This window comes from Bos grunniens, chromosome 9 (assembly GCF_055505025.1).
Source record: "Bos grunniens cultivar Pamir isolate PY7600 chromosome 9, Bosgru_T2T1.0, whole genome shotgun sequence".
Taxonomy (NCBI): Eukaryota; Metazoa; Chordata; class Mammalia; order Artiodactyla; family Bovidae; genus Bos; species Bos grunniens.
Window position 1 is genome coordinate 35,576,354 of NC_141173.1, and position 14,325 is coordinate 35,590,678.

At 37.6% G+C, this 14,325-nt stretch overlaps 1 protein-coding gene across 3 annotated transcripts in view; it reads left to right on the forward strand.

Moving 5' to 3' along the window:
* The window catches only part of FRK (fyn related Src family tyrosine kinase), a 101,941-nt gene that overhangs the window by 69,704 nt on the left and 17,912 nt on the right, over positions 1-14,325 (forward strand). For all 3 annotated transcript variants that reach the window (XR_015132746.1, XM_086317201.1, XM_086317202.1), the window contains exon 3: positions 13,927-14,090. Coding sequence is in view for 2 of the 3 variants with exons in the window: in XM_086317201.1 (XP_086173327.1) it covers positions 13,927-14,090 (164 nt within the window). In the remaining variant the exon portion in view is untranslated. The remainder of the gene's footprint in view (positions 1-13,926; positions 14,091-14,325) is intronic.

Sequence of the window (14,325 nt, forward strand, 5' to 3'; positions counted from 1 at the left end):
TGAATGCTATATGTGTACCTTTATTTTAAAACCAAAATACTAGGCTGACTTCTATCTTCTGGTCCCCCCTCTTCGCAACTGCCGCCAAGCAGGGCTTTCAGTCAAGCATGTGCTCCCTCTAGTGGCATGTCAAGAAATAGCATGCCGTTATGGAAACAATAGAGGTTTTTTTGGTTTAGATTTTCTGTTTCCACGACTCATTAATTTATAGAAAGGGGAAGAATATCTGATTTTTAGTTGAAAAGAAGTTTCTAATTTTAAAATATCTCTAGCATCTTGTGCTATAAATAAAACCACATCCAACTGGCAATAATTTTATTAATTTCAAAAAATTGACCAAGCTTTGTATTTTCTTAATGATTCAGGTTATCTATTTTCCCTGTCCTGATAGTTACATAAGATGTGTTCATGATATACAAAGTAAATGAAATATACACAATCCAATTTAATAAATGAGTAGCTCTAATTTTTAAACTATATATTTCAAATGATACATGTATATTAGCTACTTTATAACTATTTGTCAGCATTGCATCAATCATGAAATCATTTCTAATGCATCTTAGAAACATGCTTTGCCTCAGGTTATTAGATGCTTTGGCAAGGGAACTACAAATTAAGAAAGTATTCTGTTGTCTTAAAAGTCTAGCCATGGCAGAGACTAAATTTATTTTCCTATTTGTTTCAGTGGGTCAGGGGCCTTCCTTAAATCCTCTTTCACAGCTATCTCCTTTTCACTTGCAGAAATCTTTTTCCAGAAGTAAAATATGGAGGAAAAACCATAAAAGGAAAGAAGCAAAAATTATATTTCTATTTTCATGTACTTTTAGTAAGCATCATTTTCTTTATATCTTTTATGTGTATAATCCTGAACAAAATGATGATCCAAGCCTTAAAGAACTTGTGATTTATTCATTCATTCATCAAATACTTATTTAATGCCTACTATGTGCAGTTGGTATTCAGAAGGCTGGGCTACAATGGTAAACCTGACAGTCCCTGCCCTCATGAAGTGTACCTTCTAGTTGGCAGTGGAGGGGAAATACCAACTAAATAGAAAAGACACACTTTTATAGGAAAGGTATCTACTTATTTGTTGTGTTAACTGTGGTTTTTACAAGACTAAGCGAATAGTTGAAATCAGGGAAAACATTTTGATTTTCTGTATTGAATAGTGATGGATTGGAGTAGAAATGGGGATTGCTTCCTTACACTGGAAATTTGAGAGAAATCTGGAAGCAGAATTTTATTCTGAGGTTATCTAGGTTGGGACAATGAGGTCATCAGAGTGACAGTTGGATTCTCCCGTCAATAGTAATAAACTCAGCAGCATGGTTGCATGGGTTTGGCTTTTTTCTCTTAGTAGCAATGTGGCTTTGGGCAAATCACTCAGCCTCTGTGTGCCTCAGGTTCCTCCTTAGCAAGCAAGAAAGAGTTAGTTGCTCAGTTGTGTCCAACTCTTTATGACACCATGGACCTCCTCTGTCCAAGGGATTCTCCAGGCAGGAATACTGGAGTGGGTTGCCATTTCCTTCTTTGGGGGATCTTTCCAACCCAGGGATCGAACCAGGGTCTCCAGCCTTGCAGGCAGACTCTTTCCTGTGTGAGCCACCAGGGAAGCCCTCTTTAGTAAAATGGAGATTAAAGATAGTATCTACCTCCTGGTGGTATTTGGATTAGACGAGTTAGACCAGTTAATGCATGAGAAGTGCTTAGAACACTGCCTGGCACTAAGCTGGCAATGTAAATATATGTTATTGTCATTAAAATTCAAACCTAAGCCTTTGGAGAGCTTGTACCATGATCCTAGCTTAGTGTCATGGCTTAATGATGGGACTCTGAAACTGTCAATATGGTCATTGCTGTCTGGGATGGCAGGAAGAAGACATTGGCTTTGTTCTTTTCTCTTTGAAATTTGTGCTGTAACTTCAGCACTTTGCTATATTTATTTTGGTAATTTAGGTTGCAAAAAATGAGGGTTGGATACTTTAATGAAGCTGCTATTGGGTGGGAGGGTTGCCCAGTAGACAGGGCAGAATCCTAAGCGTCAAGCACTATACTCCACATGCAGCCCATTGTCTTTTCCTGCAGGTGCCTTTGTCATAACGATGAGTCTTCAGAATTTTCAGATTTTATATAAATGTTTAAGTTTGTGTCCCAGTTTTCTCTTCTGGAAAGTAGCAGTCATAATTTTTCTCTACCTCATTCGAATGTTATGATGACTATGTTTATTTCCTTGTTAGAATGCTAGACATTAGAGAATCTGAACTGGAAAGGACTTTCAAGACACTTATTTTGTAATTGATGGAATTGGAGACAAGACAGAGTAAGTTGCTCATCAAAGGTAACCTAACTAGATCTGAGCATGCTGCTGCTAAGTTACTTCAGTCGTGTCTGACTCTGCGACCCCATAGACGGCAGCCCACCAGGCTGCCCCGTCCCTGGGATTCTCCAGGCAAGAACGCTGGAGTGGGTTGCCATTTCCTTCTCCAATGATGAAAGTGGAAAGTGAAAGCGAAGCCGCTCAGTCTTGTCCAACTTGCAGCGACCCCAGGGACTGCAGCACCAGGCTCCTCCATCCATGGGATTTTGCAGGCAAGAGTACTGGAGTGGGGTGCCACTGCCTTCTCCAAGATCTGAGCATAGCTAGTTCCAAAATTGGATCTTTGGGCAGCTTTTAAATCTTGTTCAGAAGTCACATTGCTTTCTTTAAAATATCCTGGATCAATCAGATGTTGATCCTGAATCTCAGTGGTTTACTCCTGTGACACGTTGATTGGTCACACTTGGTTAGATTCTGTCCCAGATAGAAAGCCTAGGTTTATTTCCATATAGCTTTCGTTCTGGGACTTAGGTCAAAGTAGTAGCCACTGACCCAGCTATGGCACTCTCCTGGTGGAGAGCAGAAGGTTGAAGGGGCAAGGTGGGAGGAGACCTGCTATTCAAACTCTTTACAACTTTTCCTGGGATGTGCCATATGTTGTTTGCCCCCACTCCATAGCAAGTTACACACCCACATCCTAAGTCAAAGTGATGGGGAAGGATGCTGCACCTATTAGAAGCCAAGAAAGAATGATTGATTCACTGGCCTCATGTCTCACATAATTGTGTGTATGTGTGTATGCTCAGTTGCTTAGTCGTATCCAACTCTTTGCAACTCTATGGACTGTAGCCCACGAGGCTCCTCTGTCCGTGGAATTCTCCAGGCAAGAATACTGAAGTGGGTTGCCATTTCCTTCTCCAGGGGATCATCCTGACCCAAGGATTGAACCCATGTCTCTTACTTCTCTTGCACTGGCAGGCGAGTTCTTTACCACTAGCGCCTCTAATTAAATGCTATCAAAGGGCTCAAAAGCCAGTAGGAGAAGGCCAGTGTAAATACGCAGGAGCAGCACTGTGGAATGAATTCAACAGCAGAAGTCTATTAACAGTGGGATATGAAGGACCAAGTGAGTCACTGCTTGCTCAGGTCTGGAGGCTTAATCGAGGAGGAGAGCCTGAGCTGGAGCTTGAAAAATGAACTTGTCTCTAATATATAAATAGAACAACATTCTAGTTGGAGTAAATAGTTTGTGCAAATGCACAGAAACAGGAAACATCATGGTGTCTTCCAGAAACTACCAATAAGTGTTTAAACCTTGAGGGTAGGGTGCAGAAGAGAATTCCATTAAGGTGTATGACCATTAGGCAATGGGGCACACTTGAAGAGCTTTAAAAAGGAGAATCATAAATTCAGATCTGGGTTTTAGAAGGTGACTCTGGTGACTGTGGAAGATAGACAGAGATGTTGGAGACAGGGAAAGCAGCGGCCCAGAAGAGAGAAACTGAGGGGACACGCCATAGGGTGATGGTGACGGGGAGTACAAATAGATAGGATATAATGCTCAGTTGGAGATGAGAAATCAGGAAGACAGAGGAATCAGGGGTGATCCTTGAATCTCTAGCTTTGCTGTCTGGGTTTCAGGATGGCAATGCTATTCGCTGAGAGAGAATATTCAAGTGGGGAGGAAACTGGGGAATAAGATCATGGGAATTAAAGTTGTGACTTGGTACATCTGAGGTGCCGCAGGGGTCAGGAAGGTGCACTGGAGAGAGAGACTGGGGGGTCATCGCACCTCTAGTACAGTCAGCTGAAGCCGCGTGTCTGCAGTGTTATCAAAGATAGTTGTGAGAGCTGAGGTGGTGGTCCAGGTCAGAACCAATATAGAAGGAGAAGATGTAGGCAGAGAAGACTCAGAACGAGTAAATAAGAAAAGTGGAATCACAGCATTGGATGGAAGAATGTTCAACCTGTGTTTCCCTTAAAAGGTGTCAGTTGCAGAAATAGACCTTCTCTGTAGCATTATCCTAATCTTGGGATTAAATAGTACCCATAAGCCTACTTGCTCCCTGAGCTGTGAGCAGTGACTTGTGAGGGTAGCTTAAAAATACTTGCTGTTTGGCAATAGAAGGAGACAGTTGGTGGAGGGATTAAGTGTGTGCTATGGGATTCAGCATTTTGTTGCCTGGTTTCAACTCATAGAATGAAAATTTACCTGCTTTGTATCCAGGGGAAATTTACTTAATCTCCCTCTACTTTGTTTTCTGCTCTGTAAAACAATGAAGAAATATCCACATCCCTTAGGGTTGGTATGAAAATTAAATAAAATATGACATAAAAAGGCACTTAGCACAGTGCTTGCTTAAGGCGGGTGCTCAATAAAAATCCAGTTGGTTTTATGTTTGTGCGTAAAGAGTACTACCTTTTGCACAGGAAGATGGAGGTGTTGACGCCCCCCTTGCACTGAAACATGTACTTTGAACTCTTTTTCTGGGGATAGTGATGAATCATGGTGAGTATCCATGGTTGTTCACCTGATTTATACCTGAACTAGTCACAGGCATTAGGAAGATGGTTGGCCAGCCTTCCAAAAGCAGCCTATGACTAGGAGATGGCTTGTCTTTATGTGACATGTTTACTTGAACATGACCAGAGCTGTGTTCGCCACCAGCTATGACAAATGAAGCCAAATCTGAACAGACCTGTGTACACTTCACCTAATACTTGTCTGAACTAAACAGCAGGAACACATCTTATATCAAGGGTCCTCATTGGGTATGGAGAATGAGAGCTCTCTGCTTTTGGAAATGTGAAGGAATAATGAGCAAATGACCAAAAGTTGTCTTGCATATGTGAAAACAATGAAAAATGGAAGGAGACAGTATTCTGCTATGAAAATCAATTAGTTAATACATGAGAAGGTCCTTTGTATTTTCCCAAGGAGGTAAAAATTCATTTCAAAGTATTTCAATTATCTTTCATTACATTTCTCCATGACTTTCATGTTCATTCTGTTTAACGTGTCTACTACTCACTGAGATGGGGTGCAAAGAAGGAGAACAGGGATTCAGGGCTTGAGTTCTCCATCACAGAGAAGGCTTCCTGAGAGTTTGGGGTGAGTTTGATAGGGAAGATAAAGGTGGTATTCTAAAAGTCCTCAAACATTCTCCTAAGAAATCAGTCAATTTCTTGAAAAAAAGAGAAACAAAACAGGAAACAGGAAATAATTGTTAAAGGTTTCTCCTATTTCTACTGTCATTAACAGGGCACCCTAGATGACTAGACATGGATTCCAGCCCTGCAAACTACTAGCAGTTGATTTTGAAACTCTAGGTTCATCAGTAAAAGAGGGATTTAGACTCAGTCATATGTAAAGTTTCTTGCCATTCACGTATCACGTTTTCCTTTTTTTGATAGACTAGTAGAATTTGCAAAAGCTGTCTAGAGTAATATTGCTTTTCCCAAGAAATCCCTTACAATTTTAACTTTCTAAGTGGAGCATTAAACCTCCCAGAAACCCCAGAGAACCAGCCTGTCCCAGTGTTGGGCAATTCATTTAATTAGAAATTCTTTCTTATGTTTGGCAGATATGCCGTTTTATTTGATTGTATATCATTTCATTTGTGAATGTGTTTACTTCTACAAAAGCTTTCAAGTTGGCTTACATTGCTGAAACAGAGCTAAACATAAAAAAATAAGCAAACATTAAAAAAAAAAACCCGTAAAATACAGCTAAACAGTAAAAAAGACAAATCAATGAAAAAGAACAGAGAAATAGATCTTGCTGAGCCTCTAATGGGAGATAATTATCACAATTTAGAAATCAGTTTAGCTTGGGGTTCTCTTGCAGTTAAGGCAGAAATGGAACCATATTGTGCTTCTCACTGGGTGATGTGAGAAGAGATGCATTATGATTTTAAGTGTCAAGTTCAAAGAGAAATGAGTTCATAGAGGTCTTTATATAAAGAATATCAAGTATCTTAATAGACAGTCTTGAATAATGTGTGTGGACATTGTCTCAGGTGGTTAATTATGTTGCCTCTCTATAAAGTGGGAAGCATTATGTATATGCTTTTATTTTAAATTCACTATACTTTTATTACAGTTGGTTTGAAAAAACAGAATGAGTAAAATATTCACAAATCTGCCAATCTAGCACAACTATTATCCTGTTGGCAAATTAAATCATCTCAGCCCTCATGCAATTATGGTTTTCACAAGAACCTCAGCTGGGTTTCTTCAGCAGGAAAGGACCCCAGGACATAGCAGCAGCCAAATGTATCCTCATGTTTGTAATTATACTCTTAATTTTTTACCCCACTTATTACACTGAACACATGATATATTTTTCTTGTTACTACACAATTTTTATGATTTTATTTTTAATTCTCAATTTTAAGATTTACTGCAATTTACCAGTCATTTCATGCTATAAAAATGTTGCATAAATATCCTTACACTTATTGCTTTCCCTGTTTTGGATGATGAACAGTGGTTAGTTTCCCATACAATGCTCTCATTGAATTTCAAGTTGGAAACTGGCTCACCTTAGTGGCAGTCTAATAACCAGCCCTTTGCAATGTGTTGATGTATTTACTCTTAAGAATGTTGATGGTGATATTGCTTATTACATTTTCTGTGTTTTTCTTTATGAGGACTCATGTGAGAAATTTCTCTCATTTCAGTACCAGAAATCATGTGTTTTTTTGAATAAGAATTTATTAATATTTTCTTCAGGGAATCAGGTAACTGAATGATTTTCCCTCATGGCTGTGAGCTGTCAAAAATGCAGAGAGCCAAATCTTCGGTGCATATCTAGCAAACATGAATGGAATGGAAATCTAAAGAATACCTTACATACAGTATACCAGCCTCGTTTCTGGAGTCATCATCCTTTTCTTTCCTTTTTGTCCTATTTCCTTCATCCACTTCCCTTAAATTTTATTCTATTTTGATGATTTATGCAAGCTTTTGGAGCTTTCTGGAACAAAGCAGAGATATAACTAAATAAATACATGTAAATACTTGAATTATTTCCTTAGGGTAAGTTTTGAAAAGTAGAAGCACTGGCTTTCGTGTCACATTAAATCTTAACCCAGTGAAAAATTATCAGTAGGAAACTGAGATAATATAATCCATGGATGTAAATTCCTGGTGATTTATTGCCCATGTAATACTAAGTGAGAAGTTAGAGTCCTGAGAGGAATAAACAGTCAAATTGATTCCCAGAGACTTTCTGTGCAATGTCAGTTCAGTTCAGTCCAGTCACTCAGTCGTGTCTGACTCTGCGACCCCATGGACTGCAGCACGCCTGTCTATCGCCAACAGGCGATGTTGAGCTTACTCAAAGTTTGAGTTTACTCAAACTCATGTCCATCGAGTTGGTGATGCCATCCAACCATCTCATCCTCTGTCGTCCCCTTCTCCTCCCACCTTCAATCTTTCCTAGCATCGGGGTCTTTTTCAATGAGTCATTTCTTCGCATCAGGTGGCCTAAGTATTAGAGTTTCAGCTTTAGCATCATGTCTCTAGCTCTGTGCAATATCAGAGGCTGCGAATGCTTTTTTCGTGTAAAACTGTGGTAATGTTTTTAAATTAAATTATGACAAAATATCGATTGCTATAATTATGTATTAATTAAAGTGATGCTCATCTTTGTATGATATTATAGGTATAAACAACAAAATTGATTATTTTGTTCTGAAAATTTAAGAGCCAGCTTTGACAGGGATTGGCCTGCCTTTGTAAGGAATTAGACCATATAGGTCTTGAGGATAAGACCAGTGGTTTTCTCAAAAATATTCTAAGTATTTGGACAGACATGTGATTCAAGCTCATGGATTTCTATGCTATATAATATGGAAGAGGCAGTTGATTTTTGCCTGTAAGTATAATTGTTTATATTGTCTTTGACTAAAACGTACGTCAACGGGTTTCCTGGACCAGTAACAATGCTGGAAGACCTCAGGACACGAGAGCTGCCAGATGTATCCTCAAATAGCTTTTCTCAAAAAATTCTTAACTGGAGTATAATTGGTTTATAATGTTGTTTTGGTTTCTGCCACTTAACGACGTGACTCAACCATAAGTATACATATGTCCCATGCCTCTTGAACCTCCCTCCCATGCCCCACCCTTCAAATAGCTTATTTTAGTTAAGTCGTTTGAGTCACCTAATATAGATATTCTCTTAAAGAGTCTTCACTTAACCTACCAGTTTAGTAGTCAGACTTACTGACTGATGTTCGCAGCTCACTGAATATGCCTTGCAGGGAGGCAGGTGACCTTGGGGACCAACACAGTAGTCGAGTTTTATGCATGAAAAGAGTCAAATCCGTTTGTTCTCTTTGGTTTTGGTGGATTTTTTTTTTCACCAAAAAAGAACACGTCTTCTACATGATGCCACTTTAATATTTTTAGATAGCTGTATCAATACTTTGTTCTTCCAAAACTACTCGTACTGGAATTCTACTCTGTTTGCTGTAGAACAAAATACAGTGCAAAATGGATGTTTGTTTGGATTCTCTTTTAATGGGAGCTTCCCTGATAGCTCAGCTGGTAAAGAATCCTCCTGCAATGCAGGAGACCCCAGTTCGATTCCTGGGTCGGGAAGATCCGGGGGAGAAAGGATAGGCTACCCACTCCAGTATTCTTAGGCTTCCCTTGTGGCTCAGCTGGTAAAGAATCTGCCCGCAATGCAGGATACCTAGGTTCCATCCCTGGGTTGGGAAGATCCCCTGGAGAAGGGAAAGGCTACCTACACCAGTATTCTGGCCTGGAGAATTCCATGGACTGTATAGTCCAGGGGGTCACAAAGAGTTGACAAGACTGAGCGACTTGCACTTTCACGACTTTCACTTCTGTTTTAATGGGGGATTCAGTGTAATGACTCAAAAATTATTTACTTACTGGTGTAGAACTATCTTGACATAAGTTCTGAAGCAATGGCATAGTAGGTGTTATCATGAGCATAATAGTTTCAAAAAGTACAAACCAACCTACTAAAGAGAAGCCAAATAAACAGGGGTTTACATGTGTAGGAGTTCTCTCACACGAATTTATAGCAGTTTCTTTACTTAATGTGTTTGGTAGCCACTATGTTATGTAGTCATTATTGTGCAAAGAGTGGAAAATTTTACTGTGGAAGTGGCTCTCTTTTGTTGACAATGCTATTTGATAATACTGATATTCTAATACAGTACTCACAATTGGACATTTAGAAATATCTATCATCCTTTGTGAATAATGACACTCAAACTACCCCTGTGGGAGTGTATAGATAAGATCATTATTTTCATTTTCTAGATAAGGAAACTGAAATGAAATTCTTTGCCGAAGGTCAAAGAACATATCACTGGCAGAATAAGATTAGAGCAGTGAGTTCTTGATTTTCAATCATTTGCTCAATCATCTAAGTCACATTGTTTTACTCAGTATGAGAGCAGATTATTATCAGTCAGTAGGAATAACGCTATGCCCAGATGATGCCAGAAGACCAGCTGAAAAATGAAAATCTGCTCACTCAACCATTTGTTTATCTGCAAAATGCCAAGCTGCTCATTCTGATATTTTTCACTAAGCCTAATAAGTCGTCTTCATGTCTTGCAGACACAGCCTCTAACTCAATGTTTATACTGCCTTCTAAAGTTAATTTCTGGAGGCTCTGTCTTTTAAAAACAATTTTGGGGTATCAGAATTATTTAATATGTTCTGAATATGTTAGTCGTGGTAAATTGAGGAAAAAACTCTTCGAAAGTGTTTTTTTGATGAAATACCACTCCTTTGTGCAGTGGTGAACAAACACCTTTTCTAACATTAGAGACTAAAATAAGATCTCATCATTAGGAGAAAACTGGGCTTCCATAACTGCCACCAACTCCTTGTAAATGCTTTTGGGCCGGCATATGGGACTGAAATCGTAAGACTGCATCTATATCACATGGATTTCTGCACAATCAGTTGCCTTCATTGTGAAGGTGGCCAAAAAAAAAAAAATAATAATAATAATAATCAGGTAACCAGTGTTACAATCCAAAAATAATAATAATAATCAGGTAACCAGTGTTACAATCCTTATAGAAGGTCTTGGGCAGAAATAGCTGAATTCTTTCAATGTTCAATAAGCCTTTATTGTACTCTGCATACATGCCTACCTGCATCGCTGCAGTATATCCTACTTCTTGGACATGTTTTGGTAGATTAATCAGTTGACAGGTGAAATATTTTCCCCTAGGTCAAACACTATAAATGCAAGTCAAGATGCCAATTTAGGATGTCTGGCCTTCTAGTAGCTCAATTCATTCAATTGTGCTGCTCCTGAGTTTGTTGATGGATGATTCCATTGTATAGCTAGCCTTGTATGTTTTGTAGTTAAACTACTAAAATACTTTAACTAGTCTGAACTCAAAGTAATTCACAATAAGAATGGCATAAGCATTATCATTCACTTATAGCCTGTAGAATGTAGAATAGATTTGGTTCAATAAAAGAGATCACGGTGAACTAGAACAGGAATAGAAAATTCATTTTTCCTTGGTTCTGAGATCTTCTGAATTCAATCTTTATTAGGAATGGGCAATTTACAAATGTGTGGACCCATTACTAACAAATTAAAACCACTTTAAGAAAACAACATGAATTTTGGATTTGATTACTCAGGAATATAACTTAAAGTGCTTTCATCCTAACCCAGTGTATTGAATTTACCTTAGGTGGCTTCTGTGATCTAATTAAAAAAATATATATGTGTGTGTATATATATTTTAGTCTTGCCTAGACTGAAAACTTGAATGAACTATACATAAATAATCTGTGATGTTGATCAGAGATGAAGTACACATCCTGTGTTATTGCAAAACTTAAAAAATTGGATATAAACATGAATGATTGTCTTTTAATGGTATTTATACACTGGGGTTAGGTTTGTTTTCCTCTATTTAAAAATAAAATTCTGGAGGAGTCTTGACTTCAAAGTACTTACAATTGTAAAATTTGTTGCTGTTGTTCAGTCGCTAAGGTGTGTCCGACCCTTTGCCACCCCACAGACTGCAGCATGCCAGGCTTCCCTGTCCTTCACTATCTCCCAGAGTTTGCTCAAATTCATGTCTGTTGAATCAGTAATGCTAGCTATTTAATTTTGCAGCAGACATTTAAGAAACTTACATTTTATTTCAAATCTAAAAGTTAGTGACATCGTTCACTCAACTAGCAAATATTTGTATTAGTTACTCTGTCTCAGGCTCTGAGTAGGTATTAGTTCATGACACAGAGACCCTCCAATTCACAGAGCCACCTCTACTGAGATAAATCCATCATCACAATTAACCTGGGTGATGTGAGAGAAAGGAGCTGCAAGGGTACATGCAACAGGGTGATGGGAGGAGGCTGGTTCTGAGGATTTAAATTGAGACCCGAAGAAGATCTGGCTTTTAGAAAATTCATGGGAAAACCATTTAAGGGGTATTTAAGGTTGTAAGGTGGGAATGACTTTTTCTTTTGGTAATGTGTAGTTTTCACAATTTGTAGTCTTCTGAAAGGACTACAAAAAGAAATTAAAATTCAGAAAGAGAAAGCAACAGTTATTAGAAATGTTGGAACATTACGGTAGAAACGTTTGGAAATTTTGAAATTTTTTAAGGCCTGCTCTTTTATTTTAATGTTGAAGACATGGCTGTTCAGTGACATTGCTGTGTTTTGGTCACATACTAGTTAGAAAATATTGGTTTTTACAGTTAAGAGTTTAAATTTTTAACTATAAATAGTTGGTAAACATTTACTTAGGTTTTCTCTATAATCAATAGCAATTGCCAAAGCCATATCAATCATTGGGATTTACATCCCTTGTTGAGAAAATCACGAGTATTTTGACCCTTCAGTCATCTGTTGACTTTAGTCTCTGGCTTAGAAGTCACTAGGCCTTTTGTGATGCGTTAAAAGATAATTCTTAAGTTTAATTTCCGGGTATTCCATTTTAGTTTGGAGCCAGATATGGTCCATCTTGATTAAAAAAGAATTTTTTTATTGGAAAAAAATGTTGATGCTTCCTATCATTTCCAGTTGGAGACATATTGCTTTGCTAGACATCTCAGTTATAATTTATGTACTTTTCTTTTTGCTAAATGGCAACTGGAATTTTCAGGCCAATATTTATATAAATTGCAGGTATAATTTATAACATAGCTACCTACTTCTAATATTTTTTATTGGTTTGTGGAGAAATACATTGAGGTTAATATTGTTTACATCTGTTTTTTTTTGTTTTAGCTTTTTAATCCATATACAGAAATCTGTATGCGTTTAGTTCTATATCCTAATAAAACCCCTCTATTTGGTGATGATTATATAAGGCAATTAACATTGCCTCAAGAGTTATTGTCAAAGGGAATGGTAACTTGACAGATCAGAGTACAAGAATGTGTTCTAGACACTTAAAAAATTATGATTTAAGAACCTTATGTTATTTTTAGAAGAGCTAAATGTTTGCCTGCCTTCTGCATTTATTTATTTATTTATTTTTTGCCCTCTGCATTTAATATAAAGAACTGAAAGTAAAATATTTTCATGATGCAGATGATGTGATTTTTTCAGTTTTATGGAGGTTTAATTGACAAAAAGATATTTAAGTGTACAACATGATGATTTGAAATACATATACATCATGAAAGGATTCCCTCTCCCTACACTGAGTTAATGAAAATATCTGTCACCTCATATATTTCTCTCTTTTTTTGGTGAGAACATGTGACAATCTCAGCAAATTTCGCCTGTATAATATAGTGTTATCCCCTGCTGTCACCACGTTATATACTAGATGTTTAGACCTTATTCCTCTTACAGCTGAAATTTCATGCCCTTTTATCAGTTCCTCCCTATTCCTGGTCCTCCCATCCCACCCCCAGGCAGCATTTGTCTACTCTATTTCTCTAAGTTCATTTTTTAAAAATTCCACATATAAACGATACTATGCAGTGTCTTCCTCTGTCTTATTTTACTTAGCTCAGTGGCCTCCAGTTCCATTCATTGTTGCAAATGACAGGATTTCCGTTTTTTTCTTTTTTTAAAGGCTAAATAATGTTTGTCTCTGTCTCTCCTTCCTTCCCTTCCTATATCTGTATCTATATGTCTATACATAGATTTTGTTTCCTGAGAGCGCTTTTATTTCAGTGTCCATGTTATATAATTTAATGGGAGAAAATTATCCTTTGTCTCTGTACCAGAAAGAACTGTTTCTAAATATCTTGTGTGATTTTATCTTATGAACACTGTGATTTCTGAAACTATTTCCTTCTTTACATTGCTAGAATAATACAGTCACTTTTATAGCTTGTTTTAAACAAGTATACTAAGCCTCAAAGCATAGTTTTTTAGTGCTAACCATACTCTTTTATTTTTATATTTCCTTTAAAATATAATTTTCCCATTCTTTTTTCCTTTTTATTCTGCTATATGCTTTTGTAAGCCTCCTGAAGCCTTTTCTGAAAGAAAAGTTGAGAAATAAATAGAATTTGTTAAAATTTTATTCCATGCATGGAGCTATCATCATAAAAAAAAAAGCAAATCTCTTTTGCTTTGGCAAGTTTATTAAAAGGACTTATTCTGGGTTCCAGTTTTAGATGAAGGGGTTGTGAAACACTACAGAATCAGAAGACTGGATGAAGGGGGCTTTTTCCTCACCCGGAGAAGAACCTTTTCAACACTGAATGAATTCGTGAGTCATTACACCAAGACAAGTGATGGCCTGTGTGTCAAGCTGGGAAAACCATGCTTAAAGGTGAAATGCTTTCAAGCTGTGTTCCTTACTTTTGAAGTTACTTTTTTCCTTCAGATATAGGAGTTTTTTGTCATATGATATGCTAGCTCAGGAAAAAAAAAAGGTCATTGAATACCTAAGGCATGGATAGGCAAACTATGGCCTATGAGCCAATACTACCCCACACTTATTAATATTTTTATGAAAGTGTAAAGTGTTAGTTGCTCAGTCGTGCCTGTCTCTTTGTGACCCCATG